The 26,652-nt window shown below is 58.1% G+C and overlaps 1 protein-coding gene across 3 annotated transcripts in view; it reads right to left on the bottom strand.

Moving 5' to 3' along the window:
* The window catches only part of CBFA2T3 (CBFA2/RUNX1 partner transcriptional co-repressor 3), a 61,222-nt gene that overhangs the window by 10,047 nt on the left and 24,523 nt on the right, over positions 1-26,652 (bottom strand). Inside the window, exons 2-7 of one of the 3 annotated variants that reach the window (XM_059667055.1) lie at positions 16,797-16,943; positions 12,985-13,062; positions 9,810-10,051; positions 9,574-9,663; positions 4,539-4,720; positions 3,656-3,876 (exon numbers count right to left, since the gene is read on the bottom strand). In XM_059667055.1, the coding sequence (XP_059523038.1) occupies positions 3,656-3,876; positions 4,539-4,720; positions 9,574-9,663; positions 9,810-10,051; positions 12,985-13,062; positions 16,797-16,914 (931 nt within the window). In that variant the 5' untranslated portion in view covers positions 16,915-16,943. Of the gene's footprint in view, positions 1-3,655; positions 3,877-4,538; positions 4,721-9,573; positions 9,664-9,809; positions 10,052-11,832; positions 11,904-12,984; positions 13,063-16,796; positions 16,944-26,652 lie in introns of those variants that run through there. The other 2 variants (XM_059667056.1, XM_059667054.1) reach the window with 2 other exon arrangements.

Below are 26,652 nucleotides of genomic sequence, written 5' to 3'. Positions count from 1 at the left end.
TGGGGAGGGTGAAGAAAGGAACAGGCCTGGCCTCTACTGAAGGCTTGGAGTAAAAGACCCATGTCCTCAATCCTTGCTCTGGCTTTGGCCACCCTTCCCCTGCCTCCCTACCTCCAAAACCCATTGTTCTCACTCTTTCTGCCCTCTGCTGCCAACCAAGCCAGACTCAGACTTCACTTCTGGGGTCCCACCATGCTCAGAAGCTCTCAGGGCCTCTGTGTGTCAACTGCCTGGCTTCAGCCAGGCTTTACCGGTTCCTCTCAGCCAGCTGGACTCCTGTGCATGTGTCAAAGCCCAGGTTTCGGCCCTTCCTCCCCAGTAGCTCTGGGCCCTCAGAATTTCTCAAGTTCCGCGTGACCCAGCAAGTGCTCCGGCTTATCTGCTGGGTCTCAGGTGAACCAGTCCCACCGGGGTCTCTTGGGAGACAGGGGGCTCAGGAAGCCAGCCGTCCTGACGATCATTCCCCACGGGACCTGGGACCCCATTTTCCCTCCCCAGGCCTCAGTTTCCCTACCCCACCTATCTCAGGGGGCGTGAGAAGACTTTTAGGGGCACATTGGTGGGGAGAGCCCGGGTACAAGCAGCTCTGCGCCAAGTGCTCTACACCTTTCATCCCTGCATTGACCTTGAAGGAGGCTCTGCTGTCATTTCCAATTTACAGAGAACTCAGAGAACTGAGAGAATGGAGGCTGCTTAAGGGGACGTGTTTGCCCAAGGTCACCCAAGGTCAGCCTGAGCAGAGCTGTGCCTTCAGCCACTGGCTGGTATGGCTCCAGGGACTGAAACAATTGTTCCCCCAATCAGAAACAGAACCATCGTGAGCTGTGAAATGAGCACAAGTGCAGCAGCACCTGTCCCCACGACGGCTCCTCTCACAGTTTCTGACCTACCCAGTGCTCTTGCCCCCACTGTTTTTGGTGCCCATGTTGGGTGATGCAGTGCCCATGAATGCTTTTGGGTTAAGGTCTCTCTATGTAGGCTTTCTTCAGCTCCTAAGGGTCTTCTGGACCCACAAACTCAAAATGCCTCTCCAAATTGCCGAAGGGGTGGGAGGTGGCAGCCACAATCCGCTGTCCACAGCCCTGCCCCGTTGCCTGCGGAGCCAGAGCTTTCGCCAACGCCCCAACCAAAATAGTGGCTGAGATCTGCCCAACAGCTGGTGTCTATTTTTGCATTAGCAGAAGCGGGTGGGGATAGCACCTGCCTGACCCGGCCACAGGGAGCCAGACACTGTCACCTGCTGCCTGGGCCCTGGAAGCTTCTGCGGGGTGGGGGCGAGGAGACGGCCTTGTATGGAGTGAGGCCTCTGCTGACCCTGCCTCTGGGCCCCCTTTCGGTGGCCTGGGCCTCTATCTTAGAGGCTGCTGTTTCTAGGCTGTCCCCCAATACTCTGGGTAGGAGCTGGTCCTGTTCATCTCTTTGTCTCCCAGGGATGGTCAGTGGTCAGGCAGATGTGGCCAGGAGACTTTGGGCATGTCAGTTATGATCTCTGGACCTCAGTCTCCTCATCTGTGATATGGTGTGCTGACGTATCACACATATATGAGAACACGTCACAGCCCCCTTTAAGAATGGAGTTAAGGACACAATGCAAGCAAGAAGTGAGTGCTCCACCCTAGACTTTTCCCCACTGCAGTGGGTCCTCGGGTTACGGCGGAGATCCGTTCCCACGGCGTGACATAACGTGATTTTCGCCGTAAGTCGGAACTCACCTACATTAGCACCTACGTCGTTCACATGGAGCACATACACAGCAGGAATGAAGTGAAACAGTAAAAAAAATTAAAAGAAAGATAACAATTCCTGACCTTTACTTGTGGTAAATAAATAATAAACATAAAGCACATATGTACATACGTCGAAATGATGGAACTTTGTTTTTTTTTAAATAAATACTGTAAATGGGAGAGGGCGACGTAACCATGAAACGACGTACATCGAGTCCGACGTAACCCGAGGACTGCCTGTAACATCAATAACAGCTGGCCACACAGCCCCCACTCTGCACTGGATTAACTCCCTCGGTCCTTACGCGACCCTGAGGGTGAGACTCCTGTTAGAGCCCGCCAACAGAGGAGGAAACGGAGGCACAGAGGTCATGTGATCTGCCCAAGGGTGTATCACAGGGAGTCCTCGGAGCTCAGAGGAGCCCTTGTGCTCACCATGAAACCCCTGCTCCTCCCAGTGCCCACGCTCTTATGAATTTGGTGTTTGGGTGTTTGTTGTCATCCCGCTTCAAGAGCAGGATGGGCATGTGTGGTCGGTGGGCCCAGCGAGAGCTCTTGAGTCTTCGGGGGTGTCTGCTTTCCCTCAGGGTGCCCAGCCATGCCTGCGGGAGTGCCTGGGAGGCAGGGGCAGCAGCTCCTGTGACTTGGGGGCCCCACAAGCTGGAACTTCCCATAAATGGTTCTCCTGGCTGGCCTGTGCACCGCAGGAAATAAGCAACTGGTCATTCAGTTGCCAAATATCGCTCTCGTATATGGTCTTCATCCAGGGCTCCTGGCTCACAGTTCCCAAACCCTTGGAATTTCCTAAGCGTAGAGAGTGATACAGGTGTCTTTTCTTAATGTTAATGAGCTGACTTCAGAACAAGATGAGGGCTGGTTGCTCAGAGAGCCAACCATGGGAGTAGAGGGCTGAACGTTTAGCCCACCCACGACCTCCGGGTGGGGAGAGGGGCTGGGGGTTGAATCAGGGATTTACTCAGGCGTGCCTCGACAACGAAGCCCCCATAAAACCTCCAAAGGAGGTTTGGAGAGCTTCTGGGTGGATGAAACTCCGCACCCTTTCCCCATCCCTTGCCCTGTGCATCTCTACCTGGCTGTTCCTGAGTTGTAACCTTTTATGATAAACAGGTAATCTAGTAAGAAAATATTTCTCTGAGTCTGTGAGCCATTCTAGTAAATTAACTGAACGCAAGGTGGGGGTTGTGGGAACCTCTGATTTATAGTCGGCTGGCCAGAAGCACAGGTGACAACCTGGACTTGTGACTGGCATCTGACGGGGGTGGGCAGTCTTGTCGGACCGAACCCTTAGCCTGTGTGACCTATGCCGTCTCCAGGTAGAATGTCAGGATTGAGTTCAGTCGCAGGACACTATGCTGTCGTCCAAGGATTGCTTGATGTTGTGTGGGAAGCAGCCCCTATGTGGAAATTGGGCCCAGGAAGCTAATTTATTGCCCTCTCTGCCCCAGCTGCAGGGCCTGGTGGCCTCCCTTTTCTTGTCTCTATAACGAGATGATACACCTGTTCAGGGGCCAAGGGCAAACTGAGTGGCTCTAGGTCCCCCAGGCCCCATACCCGTCTGTGCTTGCCTCCGTCCAGTCAGGGCCCCAGGACAGGCACACACTCACAATCATGCCCCTGGGAGGGAAGGACCTTTTGGGCCCTGAGGGTGAGGATGTTGAACTGCCCCCCAGATGGAGGTCCGGGAAAGATGGCTCTCCCTCAGAAGCTTCCAGAACCCAGCCAGGGTGGGGATCCCCTCTGTGCCCTGGGGCCAGTTCCCCACTCACATCCTTTCTCTCCACCCATCTCCTCAGCGTCTTGACACGTGCACACAGTGGCTCTTGAATGCTCTCCCCACACACAGGTGCATGTGTGCTCCTACTAACATGCACACACATGCCAACCCCTGCCCCCAGAACACTGCTCACTGAGTTGCCGATGGCGCTCCCGAAGCTCCCGGGGGTCAGGGTGGCGATAGGAGTCACGGGAGTGGTGGGCCAAGGCCATGTCCTCGAGGCGGTAGTGTGGCGGCGTGGGGTGGGGCAGCCCATTGCTGGGGCTGAAGCGCTGGGCAGGGCTCAGGGTGCACGGCCGTTTGCTGAGGGGGTCTGGGTGCAGCGGGTCGCGGTCTGACCCATTCTCTTTGGTCCTGGCCAAGAGAGTGGGCAGGAGGTCAGTGGTCACAGAACCAGGAGCCGTGGATAGAAGTCCAAGCAGGAGAGATGAGAGGGAGAGAGAGGTGGTGGGCACAGAGAGAAAGAGTAAGGGGGAGACAGGGAGAGGTGAAACCAGTCCACTGGGGACCCAGCTTTGATTCCCACTCCTGGTGTACCGGCTCTGGGGCCTAGTGGTCATGAAGTCTGAACGTCTGTTGAGAGAACAAAGAGAGGGGGACACCCTCTCCTGGCAGCAGGACAAGCACCCATCTCTGTGACCCAGCAGTGAGGGCCAGCCCATGTGCCCGGGTACCTCAGGCTCCTGGGCACTTGGGGTCCACATCTAGCACCAAGGGAATCGCCATGGAATTCCCTCCAGACTCCCCTCCTGCCTATCCCCTGTCCCCCCAGGGGGACATCTGAGTCCTCAGGAGACCTCCCCACAGCCTGGCAGGGCAGCCTCTCTGAGTCAGCCTGGGCCTTGCAGGTAAGGCTGAACTTGACCAGCTTGCTCACTCGCTGCGGGCAATAGCATTGACCCCAGTTCTCTCAGCACTGGAACTAGGGTGCCTGTTGAGCTGTGGCACCAGAGCCAACTGGTCCCTTCACTGTTTCCCCCCTCCCCCCCACTCCGGCCACAGACAGCCCCAAGTACCTGTCAGGTGTCCTCCTCTTGCCGTTCTCATTGACTTCCAGCAGGAGCTCCGAGGAGTCAATGGGGGAAGAGGCGTTGGCATCCAGCAGGAGCTGCTCGTGCTGGGCCAGGTACTGGGCAGGGGTCTGCTTGGCCAGGCGGGCGCAGTGCAGGAGTTCACGCTGCAGCAAGGGCAGGTTTGCCTGTGGGGAGGACACAGGGTGGGCGTGGGCTCACTGACGATGGGGGTCAGGGCACAGGGTGCACAGCCTTGCTCTGATGCCAGGCAGGGAGGCTGACGGCCAGCCTCACTGTGTGACTTTGGGTGAGTGCAGCCTCACTGTGTGACTTTGGGTGAAGCGCAGCCTCACTGTGTGACTTAGGGGGAGGCGCATGACCTCTCTGGGTATCAAGTTCCTCCACTACAACCTGGGTACGAGGGCAGGCAGGAAGGCTAGGTAAGAGTGTGTCCCCGCAGGGAACACAGTGATTTGGGGTACAGGGGATCTGAGCCCAGATCCTGGTCTCCCAGGCTGGGGCTTCTCCACTTCATTGAGCTCCTTTCCACGGTGGCATCTGGAGAAGGTGAGGAGAGGACCATGATGACGGCTCCCTGCCTGTGCCCGTGGAAGCAGGCACCCGATCACCCACTGTGTGGAGAAGGGAACTAGGGCTCTGAGCGAGGACGTGGGCAGCCCGGCACACAGCTAACTAGAGATGGAGGAGCTGGGAGCAGGACCCCAGCGTGTCTGCTCTGGACCCCCATACGTGCTGATGGGAAGCCGCTGCACAGCCTTGAATGAAGCTTGGCGTTGGGGCTACGCACATCAGTGTGCATACCACTCTGAGCAGCCACATGTGTCACTGCCTGTGGCTGCACCACCATGGTCCTTACAACCTTCAGGGATGGACACTGTGACTGGTTCCACATTTATGGGTAAGGACACTAGGGCATAGAGTGGGAGTGATAAGTGGGGATACACAGGATTCAAATGCAGATCCTGCCTGTAGCAACTATGCCCTCCTGCCTGTGCCCTTGCCCTGGCTCTGGGGCCTCCCAGAATGCCCTGCCGGGTGGCCAACGGGCTCCTCATGTGCCTTCCAAAGAGACTTCCCAGAGCCACTGTGGTGAGTGGGGTTGTGGGGGAGGGGGTGGCAGGCTGGATGGAGGCCCAGCAGCAGGCCACTTGGGAGAGCCCGAGTTCTAAGTATTTGTAAATAATTACAATTCCCCAACTTTCTCATGGCGTTTCAAAGCTGCCACACAGCCTTCTCCTGCCTCTGCCTCCCCAGAACCCAGCAGCACACCCGGACCCAATCAAGCAGCCGATGCAGTTTTGTCAAGCAGCGCCGGCTGCCAGGTCTGTTTTTCTGTTTGGATAGCTGAACGCGGGCCAGCCCGCCATCTGGCGAACATGTTAGGAGCATGAGCTGGGGAAGGAGGTCCCGGGAGGTCTGAAGACGCCAAACATCCTCCTCTCCCTGGCTGGCCCCTCCTCTCCCTCGCAGCCTCCCTTTGGCCGGCCGGCAGGGCGGGACTGCACAGGCACCGGCTGGTCGCTGTTGGGGTGGTAGAAACATCTGGATTCTTGGCCGGCTGGGGCCAGCTGGGAGCCGGGACCACGGGTGGAGGCTGGTTGGGCGGGGCAGCCTCTTCCAGCTTCTGGAAAGCCCCAGCACTCAGCCAGGCACAGCACTGAGCTCAGGAAAGGGTGCAGGGGGCCCAGGGTCCTTGGGTGGGGGAACAGGGACCCCAGCCCAGAAGAAATGGGTAGAGACGGTGGAGGGCCATGACTGGCAGATCCCTCCAGGCAGCAGTTCCCATTGTGTCCCCAAAGGCCCAGGAGCCAGGGAGGCCTCACCACTTTGGTGCTGGACAGACTAAACTGGTGGCAATGATCTCTGGACCTGGACTCCCCTGTCTGAATGAAGGTTCTGACGCTGCAGAAAAGCCTGGAACTGCCCTCTTCACAGATGGGAACTCTGTTTCAGAGGGAAGTCAGTGTTTGCAAAAACAACCACAACAACGGTGTTAGTTGAGCTGACATCTCCCACAAACGGCATGCCCGTGGCCAGCGCCCCCTGCTTTGCCGTGTGACCTTGGGGAAGTCACTTAACTCCTTTGGCTTTTGCCTCATCGGCAACTGGAGCTGTGAACAGCACCTGCGCCTTCCGTCCTGGACGCGAAGGGCTCCTGTGAGCTTCTTATGAATTAACTCCTCCATGCCAACCCGTGAGGTGGCTGTCACATCCCCCGTGACGGGGAGAGGACTGAGGCCAGAGTCTTTCCAAAGCCCATGGGTGGAGCTGGGGTTTGAGCCTGAGCTGCATTCTCAGCCAGAGTTCCTGCCTCTCTGCAGTACGACAGCTCCAAGGGCCCTGCCGTCAGGGTACCGCACGCTGCCCACACAGTGGGCCTAGTGCACCATCGTACCCGTGAAGGTCACAGAGGAGGTGACACAGTGGGTTGGGCAGGGGGCACTCCTGCTAGGACCCCCCACAATGCTCTGGGTTCTAAAGGGGCCAGAGCTCCTACAACAAGGAGGATAGGGGCTGCTCCCCGGGCAGGACCATGGGGACAGGCCAGGGCCTTGTCAACAACCCCCGGAAACAGAACTGGCTGCCCCCCAGGAGCTGCATGTCAGTGAGAGGAATGGACTGTGTCCTTGACAGTCCTGTCAACCCAGGGCCCTGGGTGTGATCCCAGGCCCTCGGCGCTGCAGGCAGGTCGCTCACCCTATAGAAAGAGCAATCTAGGCACAGACGCCCTAATAGCATATGAGAGCTGCTGTGGACAGAGGGGAAACTGAGGCAGAGAGATACCTCAGCAGGCCGTGCTAGGCTGGGCACGTCCTGTCCAGCGCCTCATGGGGGTGTGTCAGGGAGGATGCTGGGGTGCAAGGCACAGTGGGCATTGGGCAAGGCCTGGCTGGGGAGAGCAGGGGACGCGGATGTTGGCCCTACCCCTGCTCCTCGGATAAACAAGGGCAGCTGACGCGGGCGGGCTGGACATCTGCTGTAAATATTTGATCCGACAGAATAAGCAGGCGCACTGTGTCCCCGAAGATGGGGAGTGGTGGAGTCAGCAGTAAGTTGAAAGGAGGAGAGAGAAGGGAAGGGCTCCTAATGAATTGCAAATGACTGCCAGATGGGCCCAAACCCTGCTCCATGCCAGCAGCCTCTTTGTCGCCAGCTTAGGAGTGTGAGCTCAGTGGGGTGTGGGCGGAAGGGCAGGAAGGAGGGAGGGAGAGAGGGTGTAGATGTGGGGGCACAAAGTGGGGTCCCCTTGGCAAGGGACTGCAGGGAACAAGGTGTGGGTCTGGGACATACCCTGTAAAAGCAGGGGGTGTTTGGAGTCTGATGGAGCCAGGTTCCAGCCTTGGCTCCATCTCTCCACCAGCGGGGGAGACTTCAGGGCCTCAGTTTCCCCACCTGTTAATCAGGAACTATGCCTGTGCCACCGCTCCTTACAGGGATCCTAGGAGCCAGCAGGGGCGGTGTCGAAGGTGTTTTGCAAAGCATGCCTTGTCTGCAAAACATTTTTAAGTCCCCAGATGACAAAAGCCAATTCTTCACGTGCATTGCTTCACGAAATCTTGCTAACAGCCTGAAAATGATTCCCACTTTACAGCTGCAGAAAATGAGGCATGGAGGAGCGAACCAGCCTGGCCCAGGCCAACAGGGGATCAGCTGCAGGGGCAGGGCTCAAACCTGGGAGTGTCTCGTCTGCTCTGTCCTACCAGGGCCCGGTCGTGCGGTGAGTAGGGCCCACTCTGGAAGCATCTCAGAGGCTGGGAAATGAGAGCCCCAGAGAACCCTGACCTCAGGAGGTGCACGGCAGCAAAGGGTCATGGGGTCAAACACTTTTGGGAATTGTTCCCTCTTGGCCCTTCTGGGAGGGGGTGACCCTCGTTTAGGGGAGTGAAGACCCTGAGAAGTACTGAGCGAAGACTCTGTCGTAACACGGTCTAGGCCTGTGCTTGTCCTTGTCGAAATGTAGGTACTGACTCCGTGGGTCGGGGCCGAGCCCAGGAACCTGCATTGCTCATAAGCCCCTGGTGCTGCCACCAGACACCAGCTCTTCCCGCCGAGAGGCCTGGTCCGTTGTTTATCTTCCATGTTTGACCACACGACCTTTTTTTTTTTTTTTTTTTTTAAATCTGACAGCATTCGTTTATCTACCCACCTTTCCACCAACTTACCACCCACCATCTGTCTGTCCACCCACCTGTCCCTCCATCTGTCCTCTGTCCCGTCCCCCTCACTATCCCTCAAACATAGCAGGCACACCCTTCTCCAGAGCCTTTGCACATGCTTGGAAGGCTCGGTGCCCTGCTCTCCACCGGGTTCCCTCCCTCCCCTCCCCAGCCCTCATCATTTGCCCCTTCCTGTGTCACACATCACAGAATTTATAGCTATTGCTGGTTAGCTGTCTCCCATCCCACCAGGCCATTGGCTCCAGAAGGGACTGTGTCTGCTGTGCTCCCTGCTATCTCCCTAAGCCTTGCACAGTGCCTGGCACATATAGGTGCTCAAAAAATAGCTGTACAGTAGACAATGGCCCAGCCACTTTGGCCAATACTGTATAATAAAAGGCTAATATGCAAATTGTCCCCTCAGGAGTTCGACCGGGAGTTCGTTCTCTTGCTATGACATGCGCTGACCACCAGGGGGTGGCGTGGAACATGCTGGGTGACCAGCGGTGGTGGCTGGGCACTGAGGGAATGAGGGAAGGAGGAGGCGGGAGGCGGGGAGGCTGGGAGGTGGGGAGGCTGGGAGGCGGGGAACCTGATTGGCCCTGATTGCTGGCCAGGCCTAGGGACCCTACCCGTGCACGAATTTCGTGCACCAGGCCTTTAGTAAATAATAACAGGACTGATTGGAGAGCTTTCTTACAGCACTGGGTTTGGTGGCTGATTAATCCGGTCTGGCAACTACTCAGAGCTGTTCCCTGGGTATGGGATGGCTGAGCATGATGCCTGGTCAGAGCTGGCAGAGAATGAACTTGGGGCTCCTGGGGGAGGCCTTGGCATGAGGGATCAGGGTTTGCTGTTACCTTCAGGAAAGGGATGACAAATGGGCGCAGTGGGAAGTTGGTGGCCTCCTGAAGCTTGGAATGAAACTCCTCAATGGTCAGTGTAGAGTTCTGAGGGGAGAAAACCACCACGCATCAGCCCAAGCCCCGTCCACCCAGCCCAAAGAGGGCACGAGGCCCGAGGGCTGGGCACGACCCAGTATCCCCGCATCCCCGCTCAGCAGCCTCATCCTCTGTGGCCATGCTGCCCCACTCACCACAAGCCCCAGCACAAGCGTGCGGACGCGTTCCCCGATCTCTGGGGAGATGTCGCTGCCGAATTGCTGCAGGGTGGTGAGGAAGCGCTTGAGTTTGCTGAGCTGCCGTGCCCCGCAGGCTGGGGGCAGGTGTTGTGTGGACAGTGAGGCTGTGGATGAGGTGGCTGGGCCATTGCTGAAGCCGTTGGGCGTGGATGGGGTGCCGTTGAGGGCTGTCGGCGAGTGGCTGCCGCCGTTCATTACTGTGGGGGGAGAGGGGAGTGAGGAGCAAGCAGAGAGCCAGGGTCTCTGCCTAGAGTCACCGGGACGCCATGGGAGCACCACACCCTTTAAAGATGCGTAATCCGGGGCCTGGAAAGGTGGAGCCTCGTCCCAGGTCTCAGGGAGTGGGGGCTGCTTGGTCAGACCCTCCACCCCCCAGGCTGCTCAGTGTCTACTGTGAACAGAGGGGCTTCTCCACTATTAGGGACCTGCTGGCCCACTCCCCTCTCCTTGGGGGAGATCACTCCTCCACTCTCCTCCACCATGACAGCCCTGCGAGGTGCCCACTCCCAATCAGGTGCCATCGCCCACACAAGGGCTCCAACCCCCGTGCTGATGGGACTCGGGTGGGGCAGAGGGACCCAGACACCCCAGGACAAGTGGGGCTGGATCCTGGCGGGGGAGCCCCTGGGCTGGGTGCTGCTGTTGCGCAGGCTGTATGTGGAGAACCAGCAAGTTACCTAAGGGACCCACATGCACACTGCAGGGGCCCCAGGAGCAGGGCTGTGAGTTACCCAGGCCCTGGCGGTATCATCCAGGGTGTCCCAGGGCTGGCAGAGGCCAGGGGTGCTGGGAAATGGTCCCAGGACAGCACCTCCTCCCTCAGGCTTGGGTGACAAGCTCTCACACTGGAGGCGAGGGAGCCCTCTGTGTCCGATCACCTGCATCCTTGTCCCCTAGCCTCAGAAACCCTAGTGATGACCACCAGGGTCTACAGAGAGGTCAGAGGTCACAGGCTTCCAGGGCCCTTGGTAAGGGTGGAGGGGACTCAGGGTGGGGAAGCTGGATATTTCTGCGAGGCCTGAGGCTCAACTGCTAAACCTGGGAGCCGCTCACACCTTGCGTCCTTGGCTACCACACCGGCACCTGCTCCAGGCGGCTCACTCTTGTTCTTACACTCAGCCCCTTGTATGCTCATCTGCCTGCTCCCTCGTCCTACACCTGTGGGGGTTGGGAGTGGGCACCCTGCCTGAGGCCCTATATCACCTGCACTAGCTTAGATGGGGGTGAGACTTGGGCCTGGCCTTGGTTTCTTTATATGCAAATGACGCCTGGCCCAAACCAGGGGCGGCACTTCCCCACTCCACAGTGCTGGGCCCCTCTGCTCCGGGCTTCTGCGGCTGAGAGAACCACGCTTGTTCTTCTACCCATGGAAGGAGCCAGAACTGCCCCCACTTAGCAGAAGTTCGGAAATCACAGATGAGGCAGGGCTGACACAATGCACGTGGAAACCTGTCTGCCTCCCTGGTCTGGATGATCGTAGGAGCGCCTTCTGGACCCTAGAAGTGACACCAGCTCTGGAATAGTCCCGCAGGGAGGTGCGCCTTGCTCAGCCTTCCCTCTCACTCTGGGATGAAGAGAGAACTCCAAACACAGGACAGGAAGAGGCCCCGTCCTCCCCCCGTCTGAGGCATCATCCAGAGGACCCTGGACAGACCAGAAGACTCCACTGTTGTGCTAATTTTCTGTCTCACCAGCGAGCTCCAGCCAACCCCACGGCGGACCCTGACATACACACACACACACCCTGGTCAAGACTGATGACGGCCACCAGCGGTCACACCAGCCAGGCCAGGAGATGGCCCACTGCCACGGGAGACCTCTCCGCGGTGGGGGGCTCATTCCGAGTGGCAGAGTTGGGCTATCACCTGGGGTCTGGACCTTCCAGAGGCTTCTAAGATGTGTGGCTGTCCATGCTTCCTGGGTTCCCACCCACGGCCCCTGGCCCAGCCTGGGCCCAGCCTCCCTGCAGCTCCCTTACCAGCCTGCCCTCGGTGCCTGGGTCCTCCCGGAGGCCTGCTTGCCCTCGCTGGCCCGTGCTCCCTCCCTCAGGCTGCCGGGCAGTCTCAGCAGCTTGCTAAAGAGACGCCGAAAATAACCCCCGGCCACAAGTGCTTTCATTCCACAACAGGTGTGTTACTAAGTTAGACCGCACACGTGTCCCCGGCTGAGGTTTGGGGGCACACACTAGCACCCCCGCAGCTCCCCAGCCCTGGGCCTGGGCGGGGGTCAGGCTGGGATGATGAACCAACAAACAGCCTCCCTGCCAGCCCCTCTCCCTGCTGCAGAAGCAGCTCTGGGGCTGGGAATCACACCGTCCTGATAGCGCTGCAGTGCAGCGACGGCCAGACCCAAGAGCAAGGCCAGGCATCACAGAATAATGGCAAGGAGGACCACGCATCACAGGACATAAATAATGCACAGTCATTATGTCACCTCCTCTTGGAGCCGGGAGCTACGCGGCAGCCACGCCTGGGCTGCGCAGTCCAACCGGCTTGCAGTGGGTGCCTGTCCTGACGCTGGCTGACATCACTCTGAGCATCGCTCCATGAAAACTTCCTGTTATGGACATCGGCCGTGGCCTGAGCACTTTGACGGAAACGTCCACTAGTGACCATAATGTCCACTGAGCACCCAGTATGTGCCAGGCCTCCCGCCGAGTCCACCAGCAGCATATGATGACTTCTAGGTGGGGAGATTGAGGCACAGATGGTGGTACCTGCCCAAGGTCGCCCCACTGGGAAGAGGAGGAGCTGGGATTTGACCCAGGCTGGGGTCTGCCCTTGAGCTGCTAAGCTACGGACTTGCATTGTCATTCTACCTTCTCACAACGCTGGGATCGGCCATATCCGCCCTGTTTTGTGGATTGGGGAAAAGTAACACAGAAGGTAGTCACCTGCCTAATGTCACACAAGTCGTGAGGAGCAAGGCTGGGAGGTGACTGTGGGTCTGAGGACTCCGGCTGCTCTGCTCTCCTGGGCCTGCCCCTCGGACCTCTCTCCGCAGACCTCACTGACATGCAGACGCAGTAGTGGATTGTGTAGGCAAGTGGGGTCATCGTCAAGGCCTTCCCAGGCAGAGGGTGCGGGTGGGGACCTCCTGGGAGGCCTGTGGTTTTTGTTATTTTACTTACAAAGACAGACCATAGACCACTTTAAGCAGCCATGAAAACGGCCGTGGGGCAGGGACATCGCAGGCCCGTCCTCTCGATCTGTAAGCAAAATAAGAAAAACACTCTGTGAGGAAGGGGGCCACGGGCAGGTGGCTCTGCCCTGCGGGGTCTCAATCGGCCCTCCCCTCTCTGCTTCATGACAGCAGTTTTGGGGATTGGGACTGTCACCACCTTAGGCCAGTCATTCCCTTCTGAAGGTCTCAGCTTTCTCTGTTACATGATGGGGCTTGATTATGGGATCTCTTAAGGACATTTCTGGTGGGACCTTCCAGGGGCCTACAAGAATTCTGGCATCTCTATCTGCATGAGTGGGGTACCTGGTTCTTAAAATGTTCTCTTCCTGGAAGGTGCCTGCTGACCCCACTCAGCACCATCCTCAAGGGACCCGGAGCCTGAGCTGACTTATGAATCAGGGCTAGGGGTCTCCATCGACAGACAACCCAATGATGGTTCCAAAACGAAGCCCAGGACCGAACTCCATGAGGGGAGGAAGCACCAAACAGGGAAGAAGATTTGATTTGTTTGAGCTGGAATTAGTGAGCGGAGGCCAGAGGAGACAGCTATGCTGCTGTAATCAGAAAGTGAGCCCCCTGTCACATGGGGCAATCAAGGGCAGGCTGAGTGTTAGCCCTTTGAGGGTCCTCCCAGCTGTAGAGTAGCTCCTTACATTCCTCCCCAGAGTTCTCTCAGCCCCCCTGTCCATCTCCCTAGCCACACCACAGCTTCAACTCCAAAATGAATTTGTGCCTAGGGCGGTCACTGGGCAAGAAAACCACAGCCCTCCAGCCCTGGTTCAAGGTCAGCCTCTGGTCAGCTTGGCTCACGGGCTGGTCCCAGGGAAGCTGGAGAGACTCTTGGCAGGAATCCGAGGCTGAGCACAGAGGCTCCGTCCATTCAGGCTGCCACCAGCCAGGTGCATAGACATGGCTAACCACCCGCTCTCAGGGAATTCTTCGGTAGGAAACAAATCTGAGGCCACCTAGAGGTGGCCTGACACCCAGAGAGATGGCCCCAGCAGCCCAGTGAAACTAAAGCATCAGCTTAGAAAAGAATTACTTGTCTCTTATGACCTCTGTGCTCTAAATAGAGCCGGGACCTCGAATCCAGGAGCATGAGCCCGCAGTGGTGGGGGCGCACGGGGATGGGAGGGTGTAAGGGGAGCACCCTGAGCCACATGCAGGCCTTCTGCCCACACGCACACCTGTTCACAGGCCTCCTGCAAGCACACGGGGGTGGTGTCAGCTGACCTTAGCCCTGTCCCCAACCTGAAACATCTGGTTCCCAGACCATTGCTTTCTGGAACATGGGCTCCTGGAGAAAAGTAGGCTGAGGGAGACGCATGTGCCCATGAGCCTCAGAGCCTTGGCCTGACCGTCAAGTGCCTGTTGGCTTCTCCTGCTTGGGACCGAACACGAGGTGGGTTGTCACCTTAGGTCAGCGGTTCTCAACCTGTGGGTCGCGACCCCTTTGGGGGTCAAACGACCCTTTCACAGGGGTCGCCTAAGACCATCGGAAAACACATATATAATTACGTATTGTTTTTGTGATTAATCACTATGCTTTAATTATGTGCAATTTGTAACAATGAAAATACATCCTGCATATCAGATATTGACATTACGATTCATAACAGTAGCAAAATTACAGTTATGAAGTAGCATCGAAAATAATTTTATGGTTGGGGGTCACCACAACCTGAGGAACTGTATTAAAGGGTTGCGGCATTAGGAAGGTTGAGAACCACTGCCTTAGGTGGTGGCCCATGGCCTTTCCTTGGGAGCTGCTGCTGCCCTGCAGGAGTCATTCCTTTTCTCCCTGGCTGAGGTGCAGGCTGTGAAGTTAAATACAACTCACGCCCCCCTTTCCTACCTACGGGCTCTGACGGGGTGGCAGCTGTTGAGTAGATGGAGATGCTGCCTGCGTTCCAGCCAGAGGTGAGGACTGACTCTGCCAAAAGAGAGGTCAGGGTGACCAGGCGGCCAGCGCCACGCAAGAATTGCGTGTGTGAGAAAGCCCAGCCTCTGGCCCCTTCTAGTGTGGCTGACAAAGGCAGACATGGACTTGTGGGCTGAGAACTGTGGAGTGAGAGCCCACTGCCGTGGGCCCGTCCTGGGGCAGGAGGCAGGGCTGAGGACCTGTTCTAGTCTCTGTGATGCATGGGGACCCTAGCTAAGACCTGCTAGAAAGGGGGAGCCGGAACCTTCTGTGCCAAGCGAAGGTGTAGGGAAGGGTATTGGTCACTAAGCTCCTACTGTGTGTTGAGATGTCCCTGTTTTCAGGCCGCCACACATGGCAGTGGGTGATATCACTCCATTTAGCAAACTGAGGCTCGGAGGGTCAGGAGACTGGCTTAAGCCAATATCCTACAAATCAGGGGCCGAGCCTGACCCCACAGCCAATGCCTTTTTCCTGAGGGAGGCTGGGCCACGAAGCTGGGGCCAGCCTTGGGTGGCACACCCAGGGCCCTTTGTGTCCAGACATAGAGATCTAGACCGGCCTTGTGGTTCACCCCACGCTCTGGGCAGAGCTATGGGTCCTGGCTGGAGACAGCAGCTCTTACTTAGCCCAGTGAGGACCGGGAGCCACAGCCTAAGGCAGTGACGGCGAACCTTTTGAGCTCGGCGTGTCAGCATTTTGAAAAACCCTAACTTAACTCCGGTGCCGTGTCACATATAGAAATTTTTGATATTTGGGACCATAGTAAAACAAAGATTTGTATTTCCGATATTTATTTTATATATTTAAATGCCATTTAACAAAGAAAAATCAACCAAAAAAATGAGTTCGCCTGTCACCTCTGACACGCGTGTCATAGGTTCGCCATCACTGACCTAAGGAGTCCGTGGCTCCTGCCACACCAGAGGGGCTTCATTTGGGTTTCAAAGCCCGGGGAAGGGTCCTGAGGCGTGGAGGTGGTGCACGGATTCTCTCCAATGCCCATCAGAAACCCTTAGGACACACTGCCAAGCCCCTGGCCCAAACCTGAGCATTTCCTTCCCAACTGTTCAGGGGCCCAAATCACGGAGTCCCCGACTTCTCTGACTCTAAGGAGCAGACTCCAGCAGTGGCGGTGGGTTCCGGAGGACCCAGAGCTGCTGTGAGGGTCGAGACACTCAACCTGGATGTACCCACGGCTGGCGAGGCACTGCCTAAGGGTCTGTTCTACCCACCACATTGCTGGCAGCTGAGGCCCTGCTGACCCCAGTTTCTGGCCAACCCGCACCCCCCACAGGGGCCTGGCTGCAGAGCCCCTGGTATGAGAGCCCGTGCGGAGCTCCTCGGAGACCAGAGCCGCCTCTGCCGGCTCTCCAGCAGGGCGCAGGCCTGACTGAGTTCACCTGCACTCCGTAGCCTGCTGTCTGACCGGGAAGCCCCGACCCGCTCCGAGTTCCAACATGACAGCCAACGTTGATGGAATGCTCACGATATGCCGGCCAGTGGGTAGGAACTGCTATGAGCTCACTTGTCTGCACAGCAGCTCAGCGAGGCAGGGGCTACAGCCAGCTCTGCTGTATAGATGAGGAATGTGAGGCCCAGAGAGGTTATGTGGCTTGCACAAGGGCCCACAGCTACGAAGTGGAAGAGTTGGCATTTGAACCTCAAAGCTTGGCCTCTGAGCCATGATGGGCCCCCACCTTTCAAGGGCCCAACGGTGGATGTTTCAGGGTTTAGGGCACAGGAACCGGAGCACCGGCTCCATTAGCATGAAATGAGGTTTGGCACCTCAGCAACTTCAAGGGCCCCATGTGGTGCCCAGCCCCGGAGTTACTCACTTGTGTGGGGTGTGAAGGAGTGCCGTGTGGTGCCCTGGGACGCAGAGGGTGGAGGGGGCGGCATGCTGGGGGGCGTGGACCGGGGCTGTGTCTTCACCTCCGCGGGGGAGTCAGGCATGGCGGCAGCCTTCTCCTTCCTGTCCACGGCTGTGCGGGGTGCGGGGAGGGGAGAAGAAGAGAAAGCCAGTGAGGCAGGCGGAGCGGGGAGGGGGCAGCGCCTCCCCAGCCACACCTCGTGCCTGAAAAGCCCCGGCCCCCAGCGGCTGGGTTTGGGACTGTGCTGCTGGGGACCCAGGTGGCGGTTACCCAGCTGGACCCAAGGTGGCTCCGTCTCTGCCCACAAAGCCAGATCCGGCCCCAGGGCCTGGCCAATCCCAGATAAGCCCCAGGTGTGTTCACAGGTGGCTGATATCTCACCCACCTGGGACCAGAGGGTGGGCTTGGGTCAGCCCATCTCAGGTAGGCTGCTAGAGCCCTAGGCTGGCCAGCACGGGGGCTTGGATCCTCCCTGGGCTGGGGGTGGTGGGCGCTCTGGTACTGCGGACCCGGAAGTCGGGCAGCACCCACTGAGGCAGCCTCCACCAGCACTTCCTGAAGGGCCTGTTCAGATGCACATGCCGGCCTCCCCACCCCCATTTCTGATTGAGCCGGTGTGGGATGGGCATCTGTGTTTCCATCAGGGCCCCAGGTGAGGCTGCTGCAGTGGGTTGAGGCCCCATTCAGGCTGGAATGGGGGTCTTCCAGGAGACACGGGGTGGTGGAAACTCCTTTTTAACCATCTCCTGGCCCTGGGCAATTCCTGGGAGCAGCCAGGCTGGGGACATGGTCAGTTTCAGACCAGCCTCGGTCTGCCCACTCAAGGGTTGAGGCCCTGGAAACGGTCAAAAGTCCTCTGTGGTCTGATGCTCTGCTAGGGGCCAGCTGCGTGGGGAGAGGGTGGAAGTGGCAAAATGAAACCTGGGTGGGGCCTGAGCTCCCGGCCCCACAAAGCAGGACCCAGAGGAAAAGGCCTCCGAGTTACTCGGGCCAAACACACAGACCCTGAGCCAGCAGCTGCCTGGGCATTCTTTGCAGGTGGAAGGGGGTGAGCACTGGACCTCCCGCTCCATCTTAACACAGGGTCAGTCAGGGCCCGCCCGCGTAGGCCACAAAGACCTGGGAGCAGAGGCTGGGATTTCGGATGGCCCAGCTGCTCAGGACCGTGGAGGTGGACCTTCTCTACCTGTTACATAAAGAGGCACAGCCACCCTGCCCTGAGCTCGTCCTGCTAACGCTGATGGGGTTTCATCCAGAGCCAGGGAGATGGTGGGGCAGAACCGCCGTCAAGGCTCAGTGCCCCTTAGCAGTCACCATGTGGCTACAGTTCTTTTCCCTCTGTTCTCCCCCAACTCGCCCCTTGCTCAGAGCAGACACATAGACATGTGTGTGTGAGTGGGGGTGGCCCTCCTCTGGGGATGGTGATTAATAATGCTCACAAATGGCATGACCATTATCTCATGCTCAATGCTGTGCAAACCTCCCTTCATCTCTCCCTACCTCCCCCTCACAGAGAGGAGATGCCCACCCGTCCGCAGCACCAGGGAGGGGCTCTCACAGTCCTCCACACTCCAGGGTCCCGGGGGTGAGAGGGAAGCCCCGCCCTGCTGGGCCCACGGAGGGAAGCAGCCAGAATCAGCCGTCACCCAGCCTCGCAGCACCTGCTGTCCACTCAGCTGCAGCCGCTGGCCTCCCTCCCGCCGGGCACCCCGCTCCCCCTTCCCCACAGCCAGCCTGTCAGGAGGCTGATGGCTGGGCACATGTGCACTGCAGCTGTGGGGCCCGTCAACACCATGCCTGGCTGCAGGGCCGGTGGCCAGTCCCTGGTGACAACCAAAGAAGGCAAGCGTGGCTGGCCGCCGTGGGCCTTGGGCCACCCCTAAGGGTGCAGGCTGTCCTGGCCAGCCCTTCATCTGACCAGGCCACCCCAGGGCAGGCAGTGCCACCAGCATGCTTGGAAGGGTGTTTCGGATGCCAACCTGGGACACGGGCCGCAGGCCTGTTCTGACTTTCCAAAGCCCTTCCACACCGGGGCTTGGCGGAAGCCTCAGAGACTAAACAGACCAGAAAAGCCGATAAAGGAAAACCCCGTTGGGGAGGGCCACTCAGCGTACTGACACTCCTACACGGAGCTTGTTAACAGGACCCTCAACGGTCAGAGAGGCGGAGGAAGGGTCCAGGCAGGACAACTCGACACATCGCACTATCTCCACAGCCTGAGAGCGGGCTCAGGATACACTCATGCCACCGTGCCTGCTGGGACTCGAGGCTGGAGCAGGCAGAGCTCCGCTGGTGCCCAGCAACCTTGGGTGAAAAGGAGAGGGAGGCAGGCACAAGGCTGTCTGCCTGCGTAGGAGAGGAGGCAGGTCCTGCTCTCAGCACTGGACAGTTATCACTCCTTTTATTCTCACCAAAACCCTGTTTCGCAGGCACAGAGAGGTGCAGTAATCTGCCCAAGGGCACACAGCAAGTATGGGTGCCTCCCTGCAGTCACATGGGTTTGCAGGGTTTCGTGGTTGTCACGCACAGGCACACTTCTCCTTTTAGAAGAGGCATCATGTTGCCCCAGCTCCTGCCTGGATTGTGGGTCCTGAGCATGCTAGGACCATAGGAGCTCATGAGTCTTTCTCGAATCTTGTTTGAGTCCTGGCTCTCTTTCCCTCCGGGCAAGGGGACCTAGGGCAAGTTACCTCATCTCCGCTCCTCCATAAGGGGCAGCTGGAGGTTCGATGAGATCAGGTGAAGGGTCTGCATATAGGAGCACCCAGTGAAATGCGGCAAAGGGTTATAGAGCAACTCATGTGCTGGGTCCCTGCTCTCGAGGCTGCCGGCAGCACAGACCCCGCCTCGGAAAGGAGGAAACGACGGGCCTCAGTGCAGAGCAGAGGTGGTGTGGAGATGAGGAGGACCAGCACTGTGGGCAAGGAACAGAGCACAAAGGCCAGAGGTGGGTGCTCAGGGCCTCTAGTTGCACAGAAAAATCGGGAAGGAAGGCCAGCTGGGGCTGGGCGGCGAGTGTAGATGCCTGGCGGCAGCGGGAGCCACTGAGGGCTCTGCACAGCAGCTGGAGCGAGCGGGTCGGGAGTGCGCACATGGTTTCTCTGGCCTAAACACCTTCAGCGGCTTCCCTGCACACGGGCTTCACCAGGCCTTACCCCCGGGGCAAACACGGGTGCCTCTCTACACTCTAAGGAGCCACCAGACAGGGGTAACTGTTCTCCCTGTGCTGGCTTCCTGCTCTGCCCCCCTTCAAGGCCTCATACTGAGCTAAGGCTGCTCGGGGTCCCCCCAGACTCACCGGGAGGCTCAGACCCCCAGCAGCTCTCACACAACCTTCCTGCCCAAGGCAGCCAGCGTAGGGACATCCAGGAGGGACCCTGTGCCCATAAGCCAGTGAGAGCAGGAGCAGCCAGGGTATGGGGGGAATGGGAGAGTCCAGGGGAGGGCCCTACTGTTGGCTTCTAGGTGCCCGTGAGAGGGCCACCCTTTTCCCGTTTCCCACCGAGGCTGCTGAGGGGGCCAGCATGAGCCGGCTCAGAGGGCAGAGCTCCCAAAGTTCGAACCGCCACCCGTAAACCTGGGCCAGCCCCACAAGACACTAGTTCCCTCCCCATTCTTTGTCCCCTCCCTCCTCCAGTGTCCACTCTCAGGTGTCCTCAGACCCAGTCGGAGCTGGGCTCGTGCCCTGCACGTCCACACAGCGTCCCCAGAGAGCGCTGTCAGGGCCCAGGTGTTGGCTCTCCAAGGTCACCAGCCTGTGAGAGGCAGACCAAGGCCTGCCCTGGCCATCGGACCCTCGCACTTATCCATCTTCTAATAGGCTGTCCCCACCCCCTACAGGGGTTTCTTTGTTGTCTTTCCCACCATGGATGCACAAGGGATGGGGGCCTGCTGGTTCCTGAGTGGCTGGTGTCTTGATATCGTCTGAGTGTGCAGGAGCGATTCATGACATCCTAGTGAGAGAGGGGAGAGGGTGGGCAAAAGCGCCCTGTCCTCTCCAGCCCCTGGGATCTGGGCTTCCTGCTCCAGTTCACGGTCAGAGCTCCCCGCCCCCTGCCCGCTGCTCCCAGCACTAAAGAACATTCCCAGACCCTGTGCTCCCAGGGCCCGAGGGACACCCTGTGTCTTTCCCAGACGGGTATCCAGTTCCCAGCGAAATGTCACTAATCCATCGACAGAGGAAGCAGCTCTCCAAGGCCAGGCGGAGTTGGTGGGAAAGAACACGGAATGTGCCGGAACAAGCCACCCCATCCATCACTGTCCGTGTCTGCCTGTGGTTCCCAGCCCACACTGCCTGGCTGAGAACTGGCCATCGACCAGGGCTCCCAGCCCTGGGGTTCTAGAACCCTCTGCAGAAGGAGGACCTGCTAGCATCAGCACAGCTCATTTTCCCGGCTTTGCCCTCCTTGAATCCACATTGCTGCCAAAATATCAAGCTCCCGCTTTGATCTTTTGTAGTCTGATTCTTACTGCTACCTCATTTGACCCTCATGAAAGCCGTGGGATGTAGGAAGGCAGCAGGTAATGACAGGTAACCTGCCGCAGGCTCTTTGCCCAGGCACCAACAGGTACTGACAGATAACAACAGGTAATCTCAGCTGTTGCTGCCTCAGGCCCTTTGCACAGGGACTGACAGGCAACAATGCCAGGGCCCTGCCCTAAGCACCCTGCACGAACCACCTCATCTTGTCCCCACAGCAAGTCTGTGAGGTGAACAGGTGAAGAAACTGAGGACTTGAAGCCAGGCTGCCTGGCCCCAGAGACCACTCTTTTGTGGGGTCTTGGGACAAGCTCCCACACAGAAACTGAGTAGGTGCTGCTCCTGGGTTGGGCACAGACCCCCTGCCCCCCAGTGCCCTTCTCCAGGAGCTGACCTGCAGGCAAGGGTTCCTGAGGTCCATGGGGGGCTGGGGAGGGGCCCTGAAGGTTTCAGCCCCTCTCAAGTCCCCAGCATAACAAAGAGGCCGGTCTCAGAAGTACTGAGTGTGTGAGCAGAGCCTTTTCCAGGGCTGCCGGGTGAGCTTGGTGTGGGGGGCCCTGCACTGGAGGAAGGACACGTGTCCGTTTCCTCTTCTGTAAAGCAAGCAGGGACTCTGGGCATCTGCCCAGCCTCAGTCTCCACATCTGTAAGTAGGAGTAAGGAGAGAGCGCTCAGAGGGCAGAGCAACATGCGCAGCCACAGTCCCTGGCGATCGCGGTGACTCTGATGGTGGTGAGGACCAAAGGAAACCAGCGTGTAACCGTTGTCCAGTCATTTTCCTTTTGCATCTTGCAAACATTGCCTCTTCCTTGCAGGAAAGTGCAGATGAGCAAAAGGAAAGGAAATCCCTCTGTGAGGTTGTCTGGCCAAGGCTACCCTCACCACGTCCTCCACAACCAGGTGAGACTGACAAGCCCGTACCCACCATCCCCTGAGAGGTGAAGGCTCTGCAGGTGGGTGGGGGGCAGAGCCAGGAACCGGCCCCCCGTCTCTGAATTCCCAGCTTCTGCCTCTGTGGGCAGCGGGCCACTACCTTAAACTCCTGCCAAGGTAAACCTGTCTGTTCGACTTTCTTGGGAACCGGAGTGGGAAGTGCCCTCTAAGGCACATTTCCTAAGACGGGTAAAGGTGGCTGCCTGTGTCCCAGCCAGTGCCCTTGAGAGCACACATGGTCCTCTGTGACTGGCTGTCCCCTTTGCCCTCCCCTCCCACACTCCGCCCTTGTGTGCTTGGCTGTGTCTGCCTCGGGCCTTTGCCTGGCTGTTCCCACTGCCAAGAGTTCCTTTCCCTGGATACCTGGAGATCTGCTTGCATCCTCCACCTCTTTGCCCAAATGCAAAACCAAGAGTCCAGGGCAGTACCAGGCACACAGTAGGTGCTCAATAGATACCTGCTGAATTAAGACCAAGAGGACCCCGGGAGACACCCATCAACAGGAGACTGTTCCAGCTTCCCGGCCCCCCAGGCTTCCTTTTACCAGTCACGATTCCTGAGCCCTCTGCCTCAAAGTCCGCCCCTAAGCACTGTCACCTCCCGGCCGCCTTCTCTGTGTGGCAACGTCCTGATCCAGGTGGGTGTCTGGGGTAGGAAGGTCATGGCTTCACCCAAGGCCACAGCTCAACGAGGCTGCCTGGCTCAGGGCTCTGATTCCTAAACACTGCTGTGCCTGCCAGGATTTTCATCCATTTGCCAGTCCATCCATCCATTCATTCACAGACCTCCTATTACAATGGTGCTTGGCCCCTTCTAATTACAAATAACCCCTGACCCTCCCACAAGCCTGTCACCAAACTCACGGTAGAGATAGAAAGTGTGAGTGTGTTTGAGGAGAAATCAGGCTACACATGCGTCAGGGTGTCCCCCATGGGCAGGATCCCTTAGAACAGGGGTCCTCAAACTACGGCCCACGGGCCACATGCAAATACAAATATTGTATTTGTTCCCGTTTTGTTTTTTTACTTCAAAATAAGATATGTGCAGTGTGCATAGGAATTTGTTCATAGTTTTTTTTTAAACTATAGTCCGGCCCTCTAACAGTCTGAGGGACAGTGAACTGGCCCCCTGTTTAAAAAGTTTGAGGACCCCTGACTTAGAAGATGTAACGGAGCCATGGACACCAAAGCAGCACAGTGAGCCCGGGGAGCCAGGCTGGGGTCAGCCATTGGGGGCGCCATCTTTGGAGCAGCAAGCAGTTCACTGAGGGGCAGAGCCGGGTCCCCTGGTTTTCGGAGCAGCCCTCCTGAGTGCTCAGTGCCCACGGGGCCCTTCGTGTCCACACAAAGAGTGATGTCCTTTCTGGCTCAGGTGGCCCCAGGGAGGTTTTCTGGCCTCATATCCATGGGACCTTGAAAACCATGAGCGACAGGGTGGTGCAGGGAAGTCTTTCTTTGAAGGCCTGGGTGCCCTGAGTGCCCGCAGGGCCCCGTCTCTGGGAAGACCCCACGCACCCTGTGCTGACGGCTGTGCGGCCCGGGAGAGGTGAGACAGGCTACACTACCAGTTCACAGAGGGGCCCCGTCCCCAGAGTGGCCGGAATTCAAGATGCAAACAGGAGGAGCAGTGAGAGAGGGGGAGCCAGCTCTCTCTCATGGAGGAGGGGCATTTGAGCCTCCAAACCTTTGCTTAGGCAGCTCTGGCCCCTAGAATGCCCACCCTCCTCCCCTCAAGGGTTGCCTGGAGAGTGGGTGGGGGCTCCTCTCCTGCAACCTTGGGGTCTTGAGTAAGCCAGGTGATCTCCCCACTGAGAGCAAACTTCCTGGCGGGGGTGGGCACCCCGACTCTTCTGGACCCTCTTAAAGGGAATAAATGGAGGGAAAAGTTAGGCCCGAACCCTCGGGAAGCAGCCACATCTCAGAGGGGTCTGGGACCAGAGATGGCAGGGGGCTCCCAGGCTGGGGCAATGGTGAAGGGATGTGGAGGGGCTGCCTGTGTTCAGGGCCAACCCTACAGCCAGATGGGTGGGTCTGACCAGGAGGGACCCATCCCCCAGCCCTCAAGGCCAATGTCAGGGGGACACTCATCTTTGATCCCAGACCTCGGCAAAGCCGGGGATGTGGGGGGTGGCGCAGCCTAACGAGTCCCAGGCGCTGGAACTTGAGTCACTTCCCACATCTGGTTTCTATTAAGGCCTCCACCACCCGATGAATAAGTAATAATATAAAAACACAAGGATTAGTATTTTCCCTGCATTGCTCCAGGCGGGCCTCCTGCCCAGCCCTGCCCAGTCCTTGGGGCCTGACCCGGGTGGGCTATTCCTCTGCCTGCCACCACCCTTCCCACAGCACGGTATGGAGCCCCCCGCTCCTGGCCCCAGGGACCCCGACCCCCAGGCCTATGGGTGATGACTGTGAAGACTGCAGGTCACCATGACAACAATGTTGGCCCAGGGGTCAGGAAACCCGGGTTCCCATCCTGCTCTGTGACCAACTACTGTGAACTCGGGGAAATGACCCAGCTGGCCTCCGAGCCTCAGTTTACCCACTGGTAAATGGGGCCTGTAACTCTGCTTCTTGGGGTGGGGATGGTCTTAAATAAGGGGCCCAGAAGGCCCGGGAACTGGAAACTGCATGGCTCGGGCGGTCGGGGGCAGGTTCTGGCCGGCCTTGCCCCTTTCCCGCCTCAGTCTCAGCCGCAAGCGCAGTGGCTTTTCTACGCTGGGCCTGAGCGTTCTCACCTGGAGAGTGGGGATGGGAACAGGCCCGCTCCACAGAGTGCAGGAAGGGCAAAACTCCTTCACCCAGGGAAGGCGTCCAGCATGCGTGGGGCACAGAGGAGACCCTGCTGCGGGGTCCTGGAAGGAAGGCTCTGTCCTCGGCATGTGTGTGTGCACGGCTTCGCTTTTATTAATTAATTTATTTTAATCCTCACCTGAGGATATTTTTTCATTGATTTTTAGAGAAAGTGGAAGGGAACGGGGAGAGACAAAAAGAGAGAAACATCGATGTGAGAGAGACACATTGATTGGTTGCCTCCCGCACGCACTCTGACCAGGGCCAGGGCTCAAGTCTGCAACCAAGGTACATGCCCTTGACGGGAATCAAACCCGGGACCCGCAGTCTGCCGGCTGATGCTCTATCCATGGAGCAAAACCGGCTAGGGTACAGCTTTGATTGTAAATAGTTTCTCTTTTGCTAAGAGCTGTTTCTGTGCCGGGGGTTTTGAAACACCTCTCCCATTCAACTCTCCTGACAAAACCCTGAGGTGTTAGGATCCCGAGTTACAGATGGGGAAACTGAGGCACAAATTAGTGACATCACTAGCCCCAGGCCACATGGCCATCACACAGCAGACCCCATGTGTGTCCAGCTCAAAGGTTGAAGCCCCCAGCTGGTTGGTGGCAGCGCTCGTCTCTCCCTGTGGATGTACCCAGAGCCTGCCCAGAAGGGGCCAGCCAGCCTCCGTCCAATGAGAGAGTCCACAATAGAATGTCCCAGGGGCACAGGGAAGCACCCTCGCAGATACAGGGGGACACTTGGCAGTGGGCAGGCTGCCCACCATCGTAAGCAGGAGTTCATGACATCCTGTCAGGGTGAAGGGAGCCGGTATGCCTGGGTGGGAAAGTCCCTTCTACCACTGAGATGCTGCAAAATTGGACCAGACCCAATCCCACCAGAACTCCCCTCCAGCAGGGCCCACCCACCCCTTCTGAACTGGAAAAGCACAGCCCATGTTATGCCTATAAATGAATCTGGGGCTCATCAAAGAAGCCGGGGCAAAACTGCTCAATGGGTGGCAGATGGACTGAGTGTACCCTGCACATCTCCTGCGCTCTGACTGCCTTACAGTCCTTGGGCCCAGCTCTCGCTCTTGTCCTGCTCGGGACCGCTGCACCTGCCGGGGCGCTGCCCCACATCACAGCAAGGCTGTCTCCTGCTCATCATTCAGGTTTGGGCTCAAATGCCCCTCCTCAGAGCAGCTGTCCTGCTCACCCAACTCAAACTGTCCCCACCCCTGTGCTTCCTGCTACGTCACCCAATTTTTTCTGCTTTGGGACACTTGTCAGCACCTGGAATCAAGCATTGGCTGTGTTGGTCCTTGTGCCCACTGCCTGTATTCCCAATCACACGGTCTTGTCTTTCTCTGTACAATCGCCTGACACTTAGTAGGTCCTCCATGAAGGTTTGTTGGCTGAACACTAAGAAAGAGTGTGCTTCCTACCTGCCCTCTGTTGCCCTGGATCCCATCTATGTATGTTTGAGAGCTTGGCCCATTGTGGTGGGAGAGAACCTGGTTCGGGCTTGGGTCAGGACCTGTGCCCCTGCCAGTGGTCCCTTCAAGCAGCTCCCATGTGTGTAAGTGGGAAGGACATCCATCCCTTCATGCTGTGTCTGAGGACCAAGG

The sequence above is a fragment of the Myotis daubentonii genome, chromosome 15 (genome assembly GCF_963259705.1).
Source record: "Myotis daubentonii chromosome 15, mMyoDau2.1, whole genome shotgun sequence".
In the NCBI taxonomy this organism is placed as follows: domain Eukaryota; kingdom Metazoa; phylum Chordata; class Mammalia; order Chiroptera; family Vespertilionidae; genus Myotis; species Myotis daubentonii.
The sequence above is the reverse complement of the archived record's forward strand: the minus strand, read 5'-3'. Positions and strand labels throughout refer to the sequence as shown.